This window comes from Oncorhynchus kisutch, linkage group LG18, assembly GCF_002021735.2.
Source record: "Oncorhynchus kisutch isolate 150728-3 linkage group LG18, Okis_V2, whole genome shotgun sequence".
NCBI classification, from domain to species: Eukaryota; Metazoa; Chordata; class Actinopteri; order Salmoniformes; family Salmonidae; genus Oncorhynchus; species Oncorhynchus kisutch.
The window spans coordinates 34,969,693-34,986,635 of NC_034191.2; the positions used below are offsets into that span (position 1 = coordinate 34,969,693).

Sequence of the window (16,943 nt, forward strand, 5' to 3'; positions counted from 1 at the left end):
CTGGCTGAAATTTGACATAAAAAAGATGACATTAACTACTGAAGAAAAAGCATTTTATAAACACACTGATGAAAGGAGAAGTTTTTTATTTTTATTTATTTATTTCACCTTTATTTAACCAGGTAGGCAAGTTGAGAACACCTTTATTTAACCAGGTAGGCAAGTTGAGAACACCTTTATTTAACCAGGTAGGCAAGTTGAGAACACCTTTATTTAACCAGGTAGGCAAGTTGAGAACAAGTTCTCATTTACAATTGCGACCTGGCCAAGATAAAGCAAAGCAGTTTGACACATACAACGACACAGAGTTACACATGGAGTAAAACAAACATACAGTCAATAATACAGTATAAGCAAGTCTATATACGATGTGAGCAAATGAGGTGAGATAAGGGATGTAAAGGCAAAAAAAGGCCATGGTGGCAAAGTAAATACAATATAGCAAGTAAAACACTGGAATGGTAGATTTGCAATGGAAGAATGTGCAAGGTAGAAATAAAAATAATGGGGTGCAAAGGAGCAAAATAAATAAATTAATGAAATACAGTTGGGAAAGAGGTAGTTGTTTGGGCTAAATTATAGGTGGGCTATGTACAGGTGCAGTAATCTGTGAGCTGCTCTGACAGTTGGTGCTTAAAGCTAGTGAGGGAGATAAGTGTTTCCAGTTTCAGAGATTTTTGTAGTTCGTTCCAGTCATTGGCAGCAGAGAACTGGAAGGAGAGGCGGCCAAAGAAAGAATTGGTTTTGGGGGTAACTAGAGAGATATACCTGCTGGAGCGTGTGCTACAGGTGGGAGATGCTATGGTGACCAGCGAGCTGAGATAAGGGGGCACTTTACCTAGCAGGTTCTTGTAGATGACATGGAGCCAGTGGGTTTGGCAACGAGTATGAAGCGAGGGCCAGCCAACGAGAGCGTACAGGTCGCAATGGTGGGTAGTATATGGGCATTTGGTGACAAAACGGATTGCACTGTGATAGACTGCATCCAATTTGTTAAGTAGGGTATTGGAGGCTATTTTGTAAATGACATCGCCAAAGTCGAGGATTGGTAGGATGGTCAGTTTTACAAGGGTATGTTTGGCAGCATGAGTGAAGGATGCTTTGTTGCGAAATAGGAAGCCAATTCTAGATTTAACTTTGGATTGGAGATGTTTGATATGGGTCTGGAAGGAGAGTTTACAGTCTAACCAGACACCTAAGAATTTGTAGTTGTCCACGTATTCTAAGTCAGAGCCGTCCAGAGTAGTGATGTTGGACAGGCGGGTAGGTGCAGGTAGCGATTGGTTGAAGAGCATGCATTTAGTTTTACTTGTATTTGAGAGCAATTGGAGGCCACGGAAGGAGAGTTGTATGGCATTGAAGCTTGCCTGGAGGGTTGTTAACACAGAAGGGCCAGAAGTATACAGAATGGTGTCGTCTGGGTAGAGGTGGATCAGAGACTCACCAGCAGCAAGAGCGACCTCATTGATGTATACAGAGAAGAGAGTCGGTCCAAGAATTGAACCCTGTGGCACCCCCATAGAGACTGCCAGAGGTCCGGACAGCAGACCCTCCGATTTGACACACTGAACTCTATCAGAGAAGTAGTTGGTGAACCAGGCGAGGCAATCATTTGAGAAACCAAGGCTGTCGAGTCTGCCGATGAGGATGTGGTGATTGACAGAGTCGAAAGCCTTGGCCAGATCAATGAATACGGCTGCACAGTAATGTTTCTAGTGATTGAATCTTCACAACCTTGACATTGTTGCAGCACGTTCTTACCAACTAAGCCACACTGGATCATATGTCATTGGTTCATTGTCTCACTGACAGGCCCCTCAGGTGGAGAGTGACCAAGTGCAAAACTTTAAGGTGGAGGTTCGAGGTGAAACGTTTCTATCGACAGAGGAGAGAAAGGTCATGATCAAACCCTACAGTCCGATGACATTCATCCAAACGGATAAACCAATCTACAACCCAGGACAAACAGGTAATTTTACACAGAGCCAGTGACCTACACAATTAGTATCCTTGCTAAGAAACAGGACAATTAGGTGGGAGCATGTTTCTATGATGGTTTGCTCTGTCATCCCAGAGACACTTGAAACAGCACCATCAGGTGCAGATAAAGAACACATCCCCTGTGGGTTCACTCAGAATATGTACACTGGCATTTGAGCCAACATATCACATGTTACAGACTGTTCTTCTCCTGGACATTATCCGTTGATTCCAATTGGCTCATTCATCACTCCTACTCTCCCCTGTAACTATTCCCCAGGTTGTTGCGGAAAATGAGAATGTGTTCTCAGTCAACTTATATTGATAGTGTAAATATTTTCAGCGGACTCAGTGCAGTTTTCCTTTAAATGCAATTGATTGAATTGGGGCCTTAGTACCAACAGTGTAAAATACTATCCAGAGTAGCTGTCAAAGTTTGTCTTGCAAAATTCTGGTAACTTTCACAAAAATCCCAGGTTTTACAGAAATCCTGGGAATCCTTCAACAGGGATTTCTGGAAAATCTGGGCAATTTAGCTCAATTATGCTTCTAAATTTCTCATTGAGTGCTTGTCTATGTCTTTTCATTGTCTTTTTACAGTGCAGTTTAGAGTGATCGCCTTGGATACCAATTTTAGCCCTGTCAATCAGCTGGTGAGTCTTGAAAATGATTGAATATTGAAAACAATGACATCTATTTCATCTTCATTTAGATCAGTATCTCAACTACTTAAAAAAAAGACAAATACAGAAGAATCTCAAGGATTGCTTCACATTACTGTCTGATAGATGTAGCAATCAGGTATCATGTAACACTATGTACGATATTGTCCAACCAACTCAACTCTACGGCCTTGTGGTTAGTGTCCTCCTTGAGAATGGAAGATTTAGGGTGTCAAGCCTTACCAAAGAACGGGATCAGATGCCTCTCTACTTGGCACTGAACATTAAGGAGATGGATTGAGGTTAATGCCCAGCAATAGACTAGCATCCTGTCCAGGCTCCTTCACTCTACAGAAACAGGACATAGGCTCCTGCCTTATGGACAGGGACAAGGCTTATGATGGACAATATACTGTAAATGGTTATTTTAATTCAGTAATCAACTAGCCACAACATGTTATACACATCTCGTTAGTACTCCATGAACAATAAGACTTTGGAAATGGGAAATGTTTTGAACAACTATGGGGCAAATTCCAAATCTTTAGGCCATGTTTGTTTGATAAGGCTCCACAAACATTTGAGTCCCATAGCACTCAGTGCAAAGGTTCTGCAGAGGTTCTCCAAATAAACCTGCGTGTGTGTATTTTAGGGTCCTCAAACATTCACCACAGGACATGGGATTTTCAATTCATTTACTGTAGGTCAGATTGGAATGTATGGGATTTTTTCCCTGAGATTGAATTAATCTACTGAATTTATTTTAAAGTCCCAGTGCAAATACTACTTGTGATATTTAGTTGAGGAGACAAACCCAAGCACCTGCCTAATTCCTATAGTTGCATACAGCTTTGCTCCTCAGTTCATTTTGGGGGAATTTTTGTTATTCATAAAACATTAACCAGCCTTTTGTCTTTGTTCTTCACAGTACAATGTTGTGGAACTTGAGGTAAGACCCTTATTAGTCTGTCAAAAATACTACAACATGATTAGACAATGACTCCACCAGCTAGGTAGGTCATCATTCATTTCCACATGGCAGTTACCAGAAGACTCCATATCAGCTTTATGTGAACACATCTGGGCCACCTTTATTAAGCAAACTTCAGAACATTGCAGATAGAAATGTCATGAATAGAACTGACATGACTCCTTATTCTACATGTCAGACAGGCATGTTTGGCCTACATAACATGTTTGTATCTGAACGTTCCACAGTCTTGTGCCCTGCTAAATGTGTCCTTTGTTCTATGAATAAACAGGATATTCATCAGAACAGGATTGGACAGTGGGTCAATACATCATCTAGCGGCAACATTCTGCAGCTTTCTCACCCCCTGAACTCTGAAGCACCCGTAGGATCCTATGCTATTGTTGTGTGGATTGGTGATAACAAAATATACCATCACTTCAAGGTAGAAAAATATGGTAAGTTGAGCTTCTTTATTTACCTTTCATGCACGGTAATATTATGGATCTGGCAGTTGAATCATTAAATCACAATCCAGGAACATTCATGAGTTAACTGCTGTTCTATTATATCTAGTTTTGCCAAAGTTTGAGATCAAAATGGACCTCACTGATGAGATCAGCATTGTTCAAGAGGAGTATAAAGTAGAAGTGTGTGCAACGTGAGTCTACACTATCGCCGTTTTGCAATGCACTGTTGTTATGTGTAACTCCACTCATGTCTAATTAATCGCATTGTGCAGACTTTGAGTAAAATACTAATTTAATTATTTTAATTACTTTTGCATACATCTTAAAGTATCTATTTACTGAGTGGTGCAGTGGTCTAAGCCACTGCATGTCAGTGCAAGAGGTGTGACTGCTGTACCTGGTTCAAATCCAGATTGCATCACATCTGCCTGTGATTGGTCCCATAACATGGTGCACAATTGGTCAGGGTAGGCAGTCATTGTAAATAACAATTTGTTCTTAACTGACTTGCCTAGTTGAATAAAAAAATACTTTTAAAAAATACAAGTAATTCAGTATTGGAATGTATTTGGAAATCCAAATATTTTAATACTCCATACATTTCAACCCATGTCTGTTTGGTCCTAGGGGTATTTGAAATAGTGTATTTGGAAACAAATACTTAAATATGCATGTATTTGGGCCTCTCGGGTGGTCTAGAGCACTGCACTGCAGCGCTAGCTGTGCCACCAGAGACTCTGGGTTCGCGCCCAGGCTCTGTCGCAGCCGGCAGCGACCGGGAGGTCCGTGGGGCGACGCACAATTGGCATAGCGTTGTCCGGGTTAGGGAGGGTTTGGCCGGTAGGGATATCCTTGTCTCATCGCGCTCCAGAGACTCCTGTGGCTGGCGGGCCGGGCGCAGTGCGTGCTAACCAAGGCTGCCAGGTGCACGGTGTTTCCTCCGACACATTGGTGCGGCTGGCTTCCTGGTTGGATGCGCGCTGTGTTAAGAAGCAGTTCGGCTTGGTTGAGTTGTGTTTCAGAGGACGCATGACTTTCGGCCTTCGTCTCTCCCGAGCCCTTACGGGAGTTGTAGCGATGAGACAAGATAGTAACTACTAACAATTGGATACCACGAAATTGAGGAGAAAAAGGGATAATATTTAAAAAATAAACTATAAATATGCAAGTATTTGAACCCAGATCTGTGCTAATGACAAAAACTAAATGAAGACCTACAAAGTTATAAATTGCTTCTAATAATTTAAAAGTTTGAGACAGTGGCATTTACATGAACAGCTGGGCCTTTAGTCATAAAGCATCTCAGAGTAGGATTGCTGATCTAGGATCAGGTCTCCCCCTATACATGTGACACAAACGATTACACTGATCCTAGATCAACACTCATACACTGAGAGGCTTTATCAATACAGGTCTAGATGCATTGACAATGTTGAAAGTACTTGACTTAAAGAAAGCCTGCAGGTATAATGCATTTTAACTTGTTGTAAGCAGCATGTATGAGCCTTTGTAATGTCTCATATGAGGTTTATAATATACTATGTCTCTCTAAGTAGGAAATCTATGATGTTTTTGATGCTTTTCATTATGAAATCAAATCAGATACACGTATGGACAGCCTGTACCTGGGAAAGCAGAGGTAGAGTTGTGTCGACCTTTAAGGAACGATGTATTGATATCAATGAGAATTGATGTGGAAACTCATCAAGAAGTTCCTGATTATACAGCCCCCTGCCACAAAGAGTCAAAAGAGGTCTGTATGCTTTCCTGAAGAAACTATCATCAGTATAATTGTCTTTACCAACATATTACATTTTAATGTGATTAAATCAGTTCTTAATGTCTGTGGTTTTGTTTGCTTTTCCCAGATGGACCAAACTGGCTGTGCTTCTCATGTCTTCAACATGTCAATTTTCACAAAGAATGGTGGAGAGAAAATGCTCATAGACAGGTTTCGTTTTAATGCAAAAGTAGAGGAGGAGGGGACAGGCAAGTCATTTATCACAAGAATTTGGAGTTGGGAAAAGTGATGACAACATTTGCCTGCAATCAAATGAAAACACATTTTTTTAAATTGAGAGTGAAAGGCATGATGTCAATATGTGTAATTAGATTGTGGAGACCTGTGTTTGACCTTCGGTGCTACACCATAATGTTATATACAGTGGGGCAAAAAAGTATTTAGTCAGCCACCAATTGTGCAAGAGATGAGAGAGGCCTGTAATGTTCATCATAGGTACACTTCAACTATGACAGACAAAATGAGAAGAAAAAGAAATCCAGAAATCACATTGTAGGATTTTTAATGAATTTATTTGCAAATTATGGTGGAAAATAAGTATTTGGTCACCTACAAACAAGCAAGATTTCTGGCTCTCACAGACCTGTGTACCTCTTCTTTAAGAGGCTCCTCTGTCCTCCACTCGTTACCTGTATTAATGGCACCTGTTTGAACTTGTTATCAGTATAAAAGACACCTGTCCACAACCTCAAACAGTCACACTCCAAACTCCACTATGACCAAGACCAAAGAGCTGTCAAAGGACACCAGAAACAAAATTGTAGACTTGCACCAGGCTGGGAAGGCTGAATCTGCAATAGGTAAGCAGCTTGGTTTGAAGAAATCAACTGTGGGAGCAATTATTAGGAAATGGGAGACATACAAGACCACTGATAATCTCCCTCGATCTGGGGCTCCACGCAAGATCTCACCCCGTGGGGTCAAAATGATCACAAGAACGGTGAGCAAAAATCTCAGAACCACACGGGGGGACCTAGTGAATGGCCTGCAGAGAGCTGGGACCAAAGTAACAAAGCCTACCATCAGTAACATACTACGCCGCCAGGGACTCAAATCCTGCAGTGCCAGACGTGTCCCCCTGCTTAAGCCAGTACATGTCCAGGCCCGTCTGAAGTTTGCTAGAGAGCAGTTGGATGATCCAGAAGAAGATTGGGAGAATGTCATATGGTCAGATGAAACCAAAATATATATTTTTGGTAAAAACTCAACTCGTGTTTGGAGGACAAAGAATGCTGAGTTGCATCCAAAGAACACCATACCTACTGTGAAGCATGGGGGTGGAAACATCATGCTTTGGGGCTGTTTTTCTGCAAAGGGACCAGGACGACTGATCCGTGTAAAGGAAAGAATGAATAGGGCCATGTATCGTGAGATTTTGAGTGAAAACCTCCTTCCATCAGCAAGGGCATTGAAGATGAAACGTGGCTTGGTCTTTCAGCATGACAATGATCCCAAACACACCACCCGGGCAACGAAGGAGTGGCTTCGTAAGAAGCATTTCAAGGTCCTGGAGTGGCCTAGCCACCAACCCCATAGAAAATCTTTGGAGGGAGTTGAAAGTCCGTGTTGCCCAGCTTCAGCCCCAAAACATCACTGCTCTAGAGGAGATCTGCATGGAGGAATGGGCCAAAAACCAGCAACAGTGTGTGAAAACCTTGTGAAGACTTACAGAAAACGTTTGACCTCTGTCATTGACATAAAAGGGTATATAACAAAGTATTGAGAAACTTTTGTTATTGACAATACTTATTTTCCACCATAATTTGCAAATAAATTCATAAAAAGTCCTACAATGTGATTTTCTGGATTTTTTTCTTCTGATTTTGTCTGACATAGTTGAAGTCTACCTATGATAAATTACAGGCCTCTCATCTTCTTAAGTGGGAGAACTTGCACAATTGGTGGCTGACTAAATATTTTTTTGCCCCACTGTATATATGTTTTTAATCATGTTTTAAAATATTGTGTAAACTGCACTGCAATTGACTTCTGCATTGTGAACGGTCATTGTGCATCATGGTGGCATGTATTCTTGTTAAATAAACCATCCTATTCTCATTTGTTTTCCTTTGACAGGTATTACACGGTCAGAGGAAAAACACATAGCGCTCTCCTATGTGATTGGAAAACTCACGTTTGTCGACACGCCCAAAATCTATGAGCATGGATCAATTATCGAGGGCAAGGTAAGTCCAGATCCAGTGTTATTGTTCCTTGTACTATGTTGAATTGTGGATGCCATTTGTTCTTTGACATTCCTGTTTACTTAACTACTAATGGTAGGTAACAGTGACAAACAGATGTAGCATGACTTTACTCCTTTTTTCCTCAGATAAACGTTGTTCACTTCAACAACACACCTATCTCTGACATGTTAGTCTACCTGTTGGAGAAGAAAGGCTGGTCCTCACATCATCTCCAGAACCTAACCACGGACAGCCATGGTGTTGCCAGTTTCTCCCTCAACACAACCACTATGCCCAAAGAGGATATTAACCTCATAGTAAGTATGATTCCTTCTAAGGTTTTGAAAGATTCTGAGACTCTTTATGCTCCATCCCAAATCACCCCATTGACCCTACACCCTGAGGTCTATCATGCTCTTGTGGAGATCTGAGAAGATTCCATTGGTCTAATAAGCAATGTGGTGAAACTTCCACCTATCCTGTCAGAGGGTGAGGTGGAGCTCTAAGGGTTGATTTGGGTTTGGGCCTTTCGTTATACTCTCTCTTCCCTCTGTTGCTTTCCAGGTTAGCAACACACCAGAAGCAGAGGACACTAGATACAGGGTCCCCTATTTCAACAGGGGGCACCACGTACTCTCACTGATCCAGCCCACTGCCCCTCACAGTAAAACATCCAGCTCTCTGGCTATCCAGAATATGGATAAACCACTGGCATGTGGGGAGGAAGTGTCAATCACCATCCAGTATGCTATCGTAGGGGAGACCGTCCCAAAGGGCTCCGTGGATGTCATCTACCTGGTGAGTAGAACCAGAAACAAGTTGTGACAAACTGCAAACCCAGGGTGCATCCGAAATGGCACCCTATTCCATAGTGCACTATTTTGAACAGGGTCATTTCAGACATAATCCCAGCCTCTCACCTTTAAAGGAAGGATGTCCCTATACAACACCAATACTCCTCATCATCTCCTTATTCCTGACTTGATGGGAAAACTGTTTTTCCCTATTCCAGGCCTTATCCAGAGGGGCGATACTTCAGCATGGACATATGAAGGTTACTGTACAGCAGGGGAGTCCTGGTGAGGATGATTTATTAAGTAATTATGGACCTACTGGGAGGTGCTTGATGACAGTGACAGTGTGTAAGGTTACATGCGCACAATAATGCGATTATTGTGGCTAGGCAGATTAATATAACACTTAGATTAAAACGTTTACATGCTTTGCAAGAAGAACACTTTCCCTAATAATCCTGTTAACATGGAAGTCTGAAATCAGGCTACTGATAAATAAACGTTCAGCCAAGTTCAAAATAAACTTTTTACCACAGCCACCATGCTATTTTTGGGAAGCATATTTGATTCTGAGTTCGGACATTTAAAGTTTGTATGTGAAAACGACATACATTCAAACCCACTTCCCTTGCACTAAAGAAGGCAGATCACTCGGCTGGTGCTAGCACATGAGCAGATCAAATACACTGATTGGAACACCATTAAGGTGTTTACATGTTTGCATCACCGAATAAGGTATTTACAAATACTAATAATTTGAATGATTGTACAGAAAACCAGGGGCCTCATTCATAACCGTTGCGTAAATGTAACACTAAATATCTGCGTGCACCATTTCTGAAAAGACTGCACATACACACACAAATATTGAGATACATAAACTTGGTGCATGCCATACATAAGCATGTTTCTGATTATACATCAGACCTGTTATAAAACTGTGCGCGAATCAACAAGCATTATAACTCCTCCTAGAAAACGCTCCTCGTTCACCTTTTATGGTATTGGAATTAGGCCAAGACAGTAGCTACAGGAAATAGTAATGTTGAACTTGATCAAATGTCTTTGGAGGTGTTGCCAGAATTATTTATTTTGCAGTGACATTTGCTGTAATCTACCAGGCCATTTCTGAAAGACAAAACCAATTTAAAATTGTTGTGGACCTCTAAACAGATCACAGGTCGCAGTTGTAAATGAGAACTTGTTCTCAACTGGCATACCTGGTTAAATAAAGGTTAAATAAAAAAAATATTGTTTGAATGCAATAATGTTTTGCATAATTTTTTCCTTAAACATAAATATGCTGCACTGCCCACGAATTCTGAAACATTGTCTAAAATGAAAACAGTAGGCCTACTTAGTGGTAGCCTACACACTTCAATACAAACAATCAACTGCTGTTCACCTGTTAAATACTGTATGTTAGAAACTTCGCACCCTGTCCAATGCGAAAAGTTTAAAAAAAAAACAGTATAATAGCCTATCTAATGAGCCCAATCACGTGTGGGATGCACATGGTAATTTCTTGTGTGGCTACATCGGGAATATGAACTCATTATGGCCAGAAAATGTGAGGAATTTATTCTGTATGATTATATTATTGTATTATGTTTGAGAAATTCAAGTAGCCTATCCAAACTTGCTGTAGGCCTATAGGCTATTTCGTGGGTAGCCTATGAAACCATCACAGCCAGAAAAGGTGAGGATTTATTATGCAATGATCATGGTAATGAAATTAATTAGAAATGGGCATATTTTAGAACGCAAAGATAAAATACATCGATTTTCGCTCTTCTCGCTAAGGGAAAATTATTAGTATTAGTAGTATTATTATATTTAGCTACCTGTTTTTTGTTATGAATAAGAGTCATATATTCCTGCACGAGGCTACTTTTGCATCTTGCAATGCAGTACTTCAACCACTAGAAACTGTGCGTACGCATGGTCTGAAGTTTACAGGAGGACAGGCACATTCCCACTTCAAGTTCAGTTTTTATAAATACCAACTTTTGAGTGAAAACTGGGCATTCATGTTTAGGGGCATATTTTGTGCATACCCAACGTTTTATATGCCCCTGGTGTTTTAATCGGTGTATGCTTTCTTTGAGTTTGGTTTTACACCGATTAAGATAAAGAGTCAGGTGACTATTGCATAATCTGTTTTCAGCCATAATCCGTTTAATATCGAATTATTACGGTGCATGTAAACGTACTCAGTGTGATATGCTCTTGCTTTGCAGTAACTGAGGGTGAAGTCACCTTGAAGTTGGCTGTGGTTCCAGAGATGACGCCGTTGGTACAGGTCCTGGTGTACAGTATGCTACCCAGCGAGGCTATAATCGCCCACAGCATGAACTTCCCCACTGAGAAATGCTTCAGACACAAGGTGTGTGTGTGTGTGTGTGTGTGTGTATATGTATGTGAAAAATATGGGATGTTTATGAATTCGAAGAACCAATAAAAAAACGTAGGTGCTGGATTTTAGGCTGGAAGCAACCACCACAGGTGTCCGTTCAGAACACGAGCAGGAAGCAGTAGTTCTAGGGTTTAATGAAGATCCACACACAGAAATGCAACACCACCCTCTCTGATACTAACGTTAATTGTGGTTTTGTAAAATAACATATAGGAGAACTTAGGCTATAGTACAGTATGGGAAAATATGCCTATTTGCATGTCAACAAACTAAACTGGACCCAAACACATGCTAGATGCACAAATAAACAATGGAGCAATGTAGAAAGATCAACACATTATAAAACATAATAAGCATGAGCGACCTACAACCGAAAATTGCCTAGCACCACAGACAAAAGCTAACACATGCTAATTGCTAATAAGCATGCTAAATAGTAATGTATTCCCGACAATGCTCATGCTGACGCTAAAGGGAGTACGCGAGCTAGCTAGCGACCACTTTAACACAAATTGTACATATTTACAACAGACACTAAAGGTGTATCATGTACACTTATGTATGTCCTGTGTACCAGGTGTTTGTGGAGTTCTCACCCTCAAAAGCAGTCCCAGGGGAGGAGACCACCCTGCAGCTCTCGGCCCAGCCCGGCTCCCTCTGTGGCCTCAGTGCTGTGGACAAGAGTGTTCACATCATGGAACCAGGGAAGAGGCTGGATGCTGACAAGGTAACAGAGCTCACTGACGTGAATGTCAACAGTCATACCGCCATATAAACAAGCTTTTGTGGTGCTGGCCACAACAACCAGCTTCAGGGGAATTAGAAGTGACGACAGCAGACTTGGAGTGGGTCTGTTCACAGTGGGCCATTTGGTGTGCTGGAAAGCATATCCATATTGGTACTTAAAGTGGAAATGTGAGTTATAGATCTACGTGAATGCAAGTCTAAGAAGCAGTATATCTGTCTATATCTATGTGTGCTATTTCTATTTTACTTTTTTTTGTACACCATCTTCAAACAGCTGAAACACCAATATTTCACAGTGGTTTAGATGGTACAATGATTCTCTACACTATACTCACATGAGTCAGCAGCATACACTACCGTTCAAAAGTTTGGGGTAACTTAGAAATGTCCTTGTTTTGACAGAATCACTTTTTTGTCCATTAAAATAACATCAAATTGATCAGAAATAGAATGTAGACATTGTTAATGTTGTAAATGACTATTGTAGCTGGAAACGGCAGATTTTTTTATGGAATATCTACAGAGGCCTATTATCAGCAACCATCACTCCTGTGTTCCAATGACACGTTGTGTTAGCTAATCCAAGTTTATCATTTTAAAAGGCTAATTGATCATTAGAAAACCCTTTTGCAATTATATTTGCACAGCTGAAAACTGTTGTGCTGATTTTTTTATTTATTTTTATTTCACCTTTATTTAACCAGGTAGGCTAGTTGAGAACAAGTTCTCATTTACAAATGCGACCTGGCCAAGATAAAGCATAGCAGTGTGAACAGACAACAACACAGAGTTACACATGGAGTAAACAATAAACAAGTCAATAACACTAGTTGAGATTGAGAATCTGGAGCATCAGCATTTGTGGGTTTGATTACAGGCTCAAAATGGCCAGAAACAAAGGACTTTATTCTGAAACTCATCAGTCTATTCTTGTTCTGAGTAATGAAGGCTATTCCATGCGAGAAATTGCCAAGGAACTGAAGATCTCGTACAACGCTGTGTACTACTCCCTTCACAGAACAGCGCAAACTGGCTCTAACCAAAATAGAAAGAAGTGGGAGGCCCCGGTGCACAGCAAGAGGACAAGTACATTAGTGTCTAGTTTGAGAAACAGACGGATCACAAGTCCTCAACTGGCAGCTTCATTAAATATTACCCGCAAAACACCAGTCTCAACGTCAACAGTGAAGGGGTGACTCCGGGATGCTGGTCTTCTAGGCAGAGTTCCTCTGTCCAGTGTCTGTATTATTTTGCCCATCTTAATATTTTATTTTTATTGGCCAGTCTGAGATATGGCTTTTTCTTTGCAACTCTGCCTAGAAGGCCAGCATCCCGGGGGTTGCCTTTTCACTGTTGACATTGAGCATTTCTTATTAGACAAGTCCAAGTAGTCACTGCCTTCTGTTTGGTGCCCAATGAACAAGGTCATTTCACGTCTCCTTATTATCTCATTCCAGATATTTGATTTGTTACCAGTCAAGGAGACAACATACATTCCCTACGAGCTTGAAGATCCAGTGTCATGTTTACGTGTAAGACCAAGGAGATATGTAATACCATACCCAGGTGGAACAACTGACAGAAAAAATGAACATTTTGCAGTTTTTCAGGTAACTTCGGCCTTGTTTTCTTTTAACTTGAAGCCTGTTTTCACCTCTCATAAGAATCAGTTACCATTCCGTTACCATGCATTCATCTTCTTAAATTATACATTTCAAAAATAGCCTTTTTGAGGCAAAAAATACATATAGAATAGAACAATTAAACGGAGACATTCATTAATATTGAACTCTCTTGTTTGTGATTCTGATATTTCTAGAACCTAGGACTGAAGCTGGCAACTAACTTGGTTATAAGAGTACCTTCCTGCCTAAATTACAAGGGGAATGAGTACCATCACTATGGTGAGATGTCCTCCTTACCACATCTTTGGTGAATCTTGGGAAATGTATGGTTTTTGTTATTCTAACATAGCTTGTGTTAGGTTCTAAACAACAGAGTAAAAATGGACAACTATGAAAAGCTCAAAGCCAAGTTTATTCAGCCATAGGGTCAGACAGCTGAACAGACAAAGACATAGTCACACAAATCAAATCAAACTTTATTTATCACATGCGCCGAATACAACAAGTGTAGACCTTACCGTGAAATGCTTACTTGCAAGCCCTTAACCAACAGTGCAGTTCAAGAAGAGTTAAGAAAATATTTACCAAATAAACTAAAATAAAAAATGATAAAGTAACACAATAACATAACATGAATGAGCTAGTACAGGTTAGAGGTCATTTGTACATGTAGGTAGGGGTGAAGTGAGTATGCATAGATAATACGCAGCGAGTAGCAGCAGTGTACCAATCAGATGGGGGGGTCAATGTAATAGTCCGGTGGCCAATTGATTAATTGTTCAGCAGTATTATGGCTTGGGGGTAGAAGCTGTTAAGGAGCCTTTTTGGTCCTAGACTTGGCACTCCGGTACCGCTTTCTGTGCTGTAGCAGAGAAAAGTCTATGACTTGGGTGACTGGAGTCTGACAATTTTATGGGCTTTCCTCTGACACCGCCTATTATATAGGTCCTGGATTGCAGGAAGCTTGGCCCCAGTGATGTAGTGAAGATGCCGAGAAGTTGCCATACCAGGCGGTGATGCAACCAGTCAGGGTGCTTTCGATGGTGCAGCTGTAGAACTTTTTGAGGATCTGGGGACTCATGCCAAATCTTTTCAGTCTCCTGAGGGGGAAACGGTTTTGTCGTGCCCTCTTCATGACTGTCATTGTGTGTTTGGACCATGATCGATCGTTGGTGATGTAGACACCAAGGAACTTGAAACTCTTGACCTGCTCCACTACAGCCCCGTCGATGTTAATGGGGGCATGTTCGGCACCCCCCTTTTCTTGTAGTCCATGATCGGCTCCTTTATCTTGCTCACATTGAGGGAGAGGTTGTTGTCCTGGCACCAGTTCTCTGACGACCTCCCTATAGGCTGTCTCATCGTTGTGATCAGGCCTACCACTGTTGTGTCATCAGCAAACTTAATGATGGTGTTGGAATCGTGTTTGGCCACGCAGTCGTGGCTGAACAGGGAGTACAGGAGGGGACTAAGTACACACCCCCGAGGGGCCCCAGTGTTGAGGATCAGCGTGGTGGATGTGTTATTGCCTACCCTTACCACCTTGGGGTGGCCCGTCAGGAAATCCATGATCCAGTTACAGATGGAGGTGTTTACTCCCAGGGTCCTTAGCTTAGTGATGAGTTTTCATGGGCACTATGGTGTTGAACGCTGAGCTGTAGTCAATGAACATCATTCTCACATAGGTGTTCCTTTTTTTCCAGGTGGGAAAGGGCAGTGTGGAGTGCGATTGAGATTGCTTCATCTGTGGATCTGTTGGGGCGGTATGCGAATTGGATTGGGTCTAGGGTATCTGAGAGGATGCTGTTGATGTGAGCCATGACCAGCCTTTCAAAGAACTTCATGGCTACCGACATGAGTGCTACAAGTGGTAATCATTTAGGCAGCTTACCTTCGCTTCCTTGGGCACAGGAACAATGGTGGTCTGCTTGAAACATTTTGGTATTACAAACTCAGTTAGGGAGAGGTTGAAAATGTCAGTGATGACACTTGTCAGTTGGTCAGTGCATGCTTTGAGTACACGTCCTGGTAGTCCATCTGGACCCGCTGCTTTGTAAATCTTGACCTAAAGGTCTTGCTCGCATCGGATACTGAGAGCGTTATCACACAGTCATCCGGAACAGCTGGTGCTCTCGTGCATGCTTCAGTGTTACTTGACTCGAAGCGAGCATTAACAGCATTCAGCTAGTCTGGTTGGCTCGCGTCACTAGGCAGCTCGTGTCTGGGTTTCCCTTTGTAGTCTGTAATAGTTTTCAAGCCTTGCCACATCCGACGAGCGTCAGACCCGGTGTAGTAGTATTCAATCTTAATCCTGCATTGACGCTTTGCTTGTTTGATGGTTCGTCTGAGGGCATAGCAGGATTTCTTATAGGCGTCCGGATTAGTGTCCCGCTCCTTGAAAGCGGGACTCTACAGTCCTGTAGAGTAGCATCTGCGCCATCTGACCACTTCCATATTTAGCGAGTCACTGGTACTTCCAGCTTTAGTTTTTGCTTGTAAGCAGGAATCAGGAGGATAGAAGTATGGTCAGATATGGCAAATGGAGGGCGGGGGAGAGCTTTGTATGCATCTCAGCGTGTGGAGCAAAGGTAGTCTAGAGTTTTTTTCCCCCCCTCTGGTTGCACATGTGACATGCTGATAAAAATGTGTTAAAACTGATTTAAGTTTGCCTGCATTAAAGTCCCCGGCCACTATGAGCACCGCTTCTGGGTGAGCATTTTCTTGCTTGCTTATGGCCTTATAGTTGGTTGAGTGTGGTCTTAGTGCCAAGATCGGTCTGTGGTGGTAAATAGATGGCTACAAATAATACAGATGAGAACTCTCTTGGTAGATAGTGTGGTCTACAGCTTATCATAAAGTACTCTACCTCAGGCGAGCAATACGTTAAGACCTTAACATTAGACATCGCGCACCAGCTGTTAATGACAAAAAGACACACACCCCTACCCATTGTCTTACCAAAAGTAGCTTCTCTGTTCTGCCGGTGCAGAAGTGAAACATAATATATTATAGTTCTTAATGTCCCGTTGGTAGGATAATTGTAATCACAGGTCATCCATTTTTATTTTCCAAAGATTACATGTTAGCAAGAAGAATTGATGGAATTGGGAGTTTACTCACTCGCCTACGGATTCTCAGAAGGCAACCTGATCTGCGTCCTCTTTTCCTCTGTCTTTTCTTCGCGCAAATGACGGGGATCTGGGTCTGTTCCCAGGAGAGCAGTATATATTTTTCGTTTGACTCGTTAAAGGAAAAAGCTTCTTCCAGTCCGTGGAGAGTAATCCCAGTTCTG

General features: G+C 41.7%; 1 protein-coding gene across 3 annotated transcripts in view; it reads left to right on the forward strand.

The window, feature by feature from the left end:
• Positions 1-16,943, forward strand: part of LOC109909041 (alpha-2-macroglobulin) — a 29,956-nt gene that overhangs the window by 1,374 nt on the left and 11,639 nt on the right. For all 3 annotated transcript variants that reach the window (XM_020507924.2, XM_031795872.1, XM_020507925.2), the window contains exons 3-17: positions 1,813-1,969; positions 2,581-2,633; positions 3,571-3,591; positions 3,905-4,070; positions 4,189-4,273; positions 5,685-5,835; positions 5,951-6,071; positions 7,960-8,069; positions 8,216-8,386; positions 8,634-8,867; positions 9,082-9,148; positions 11,104-11,249; positions 11,857-12,006; positions 13,484-13,636; positions 13,846-13,930. In XM_020507924.2, the coding sequence (XP_020363513.2) occupies positions 1,813-1,969; positions 2,581-2,633; positions 3,571-3,591; positions 3,905-4,070; positions 4,189-4,273; positions 5,685-5,835; positions 5,951-6,071; positions 7,960-8,069; positions 8,216-8,386; positions 8,634-8,867; positions 9,082-9,148; positions 11,104-11,249; positions 11,857-12,006; positions 13,484-13,636; positions 13,846-13,930 (1,870 nt within the window). The remainder of the gene's footprint in view (positions 1-1,812; positions 1,970-2,580; positions 2,634-3,570; positions 3,592-3,904; positions 4,071-4,188; positions 4,274-5,684; positions 5,836-5,950; positions 6,072-7,959; positions 8,070-8,215; positions 8,387-8,633; positions 8,868-9,081; positions 9,149-11,103; positions 11,250-11,856; positions 12,007-13,483; positions 13,637-13,845; positions 13,931-16,943) is intronic.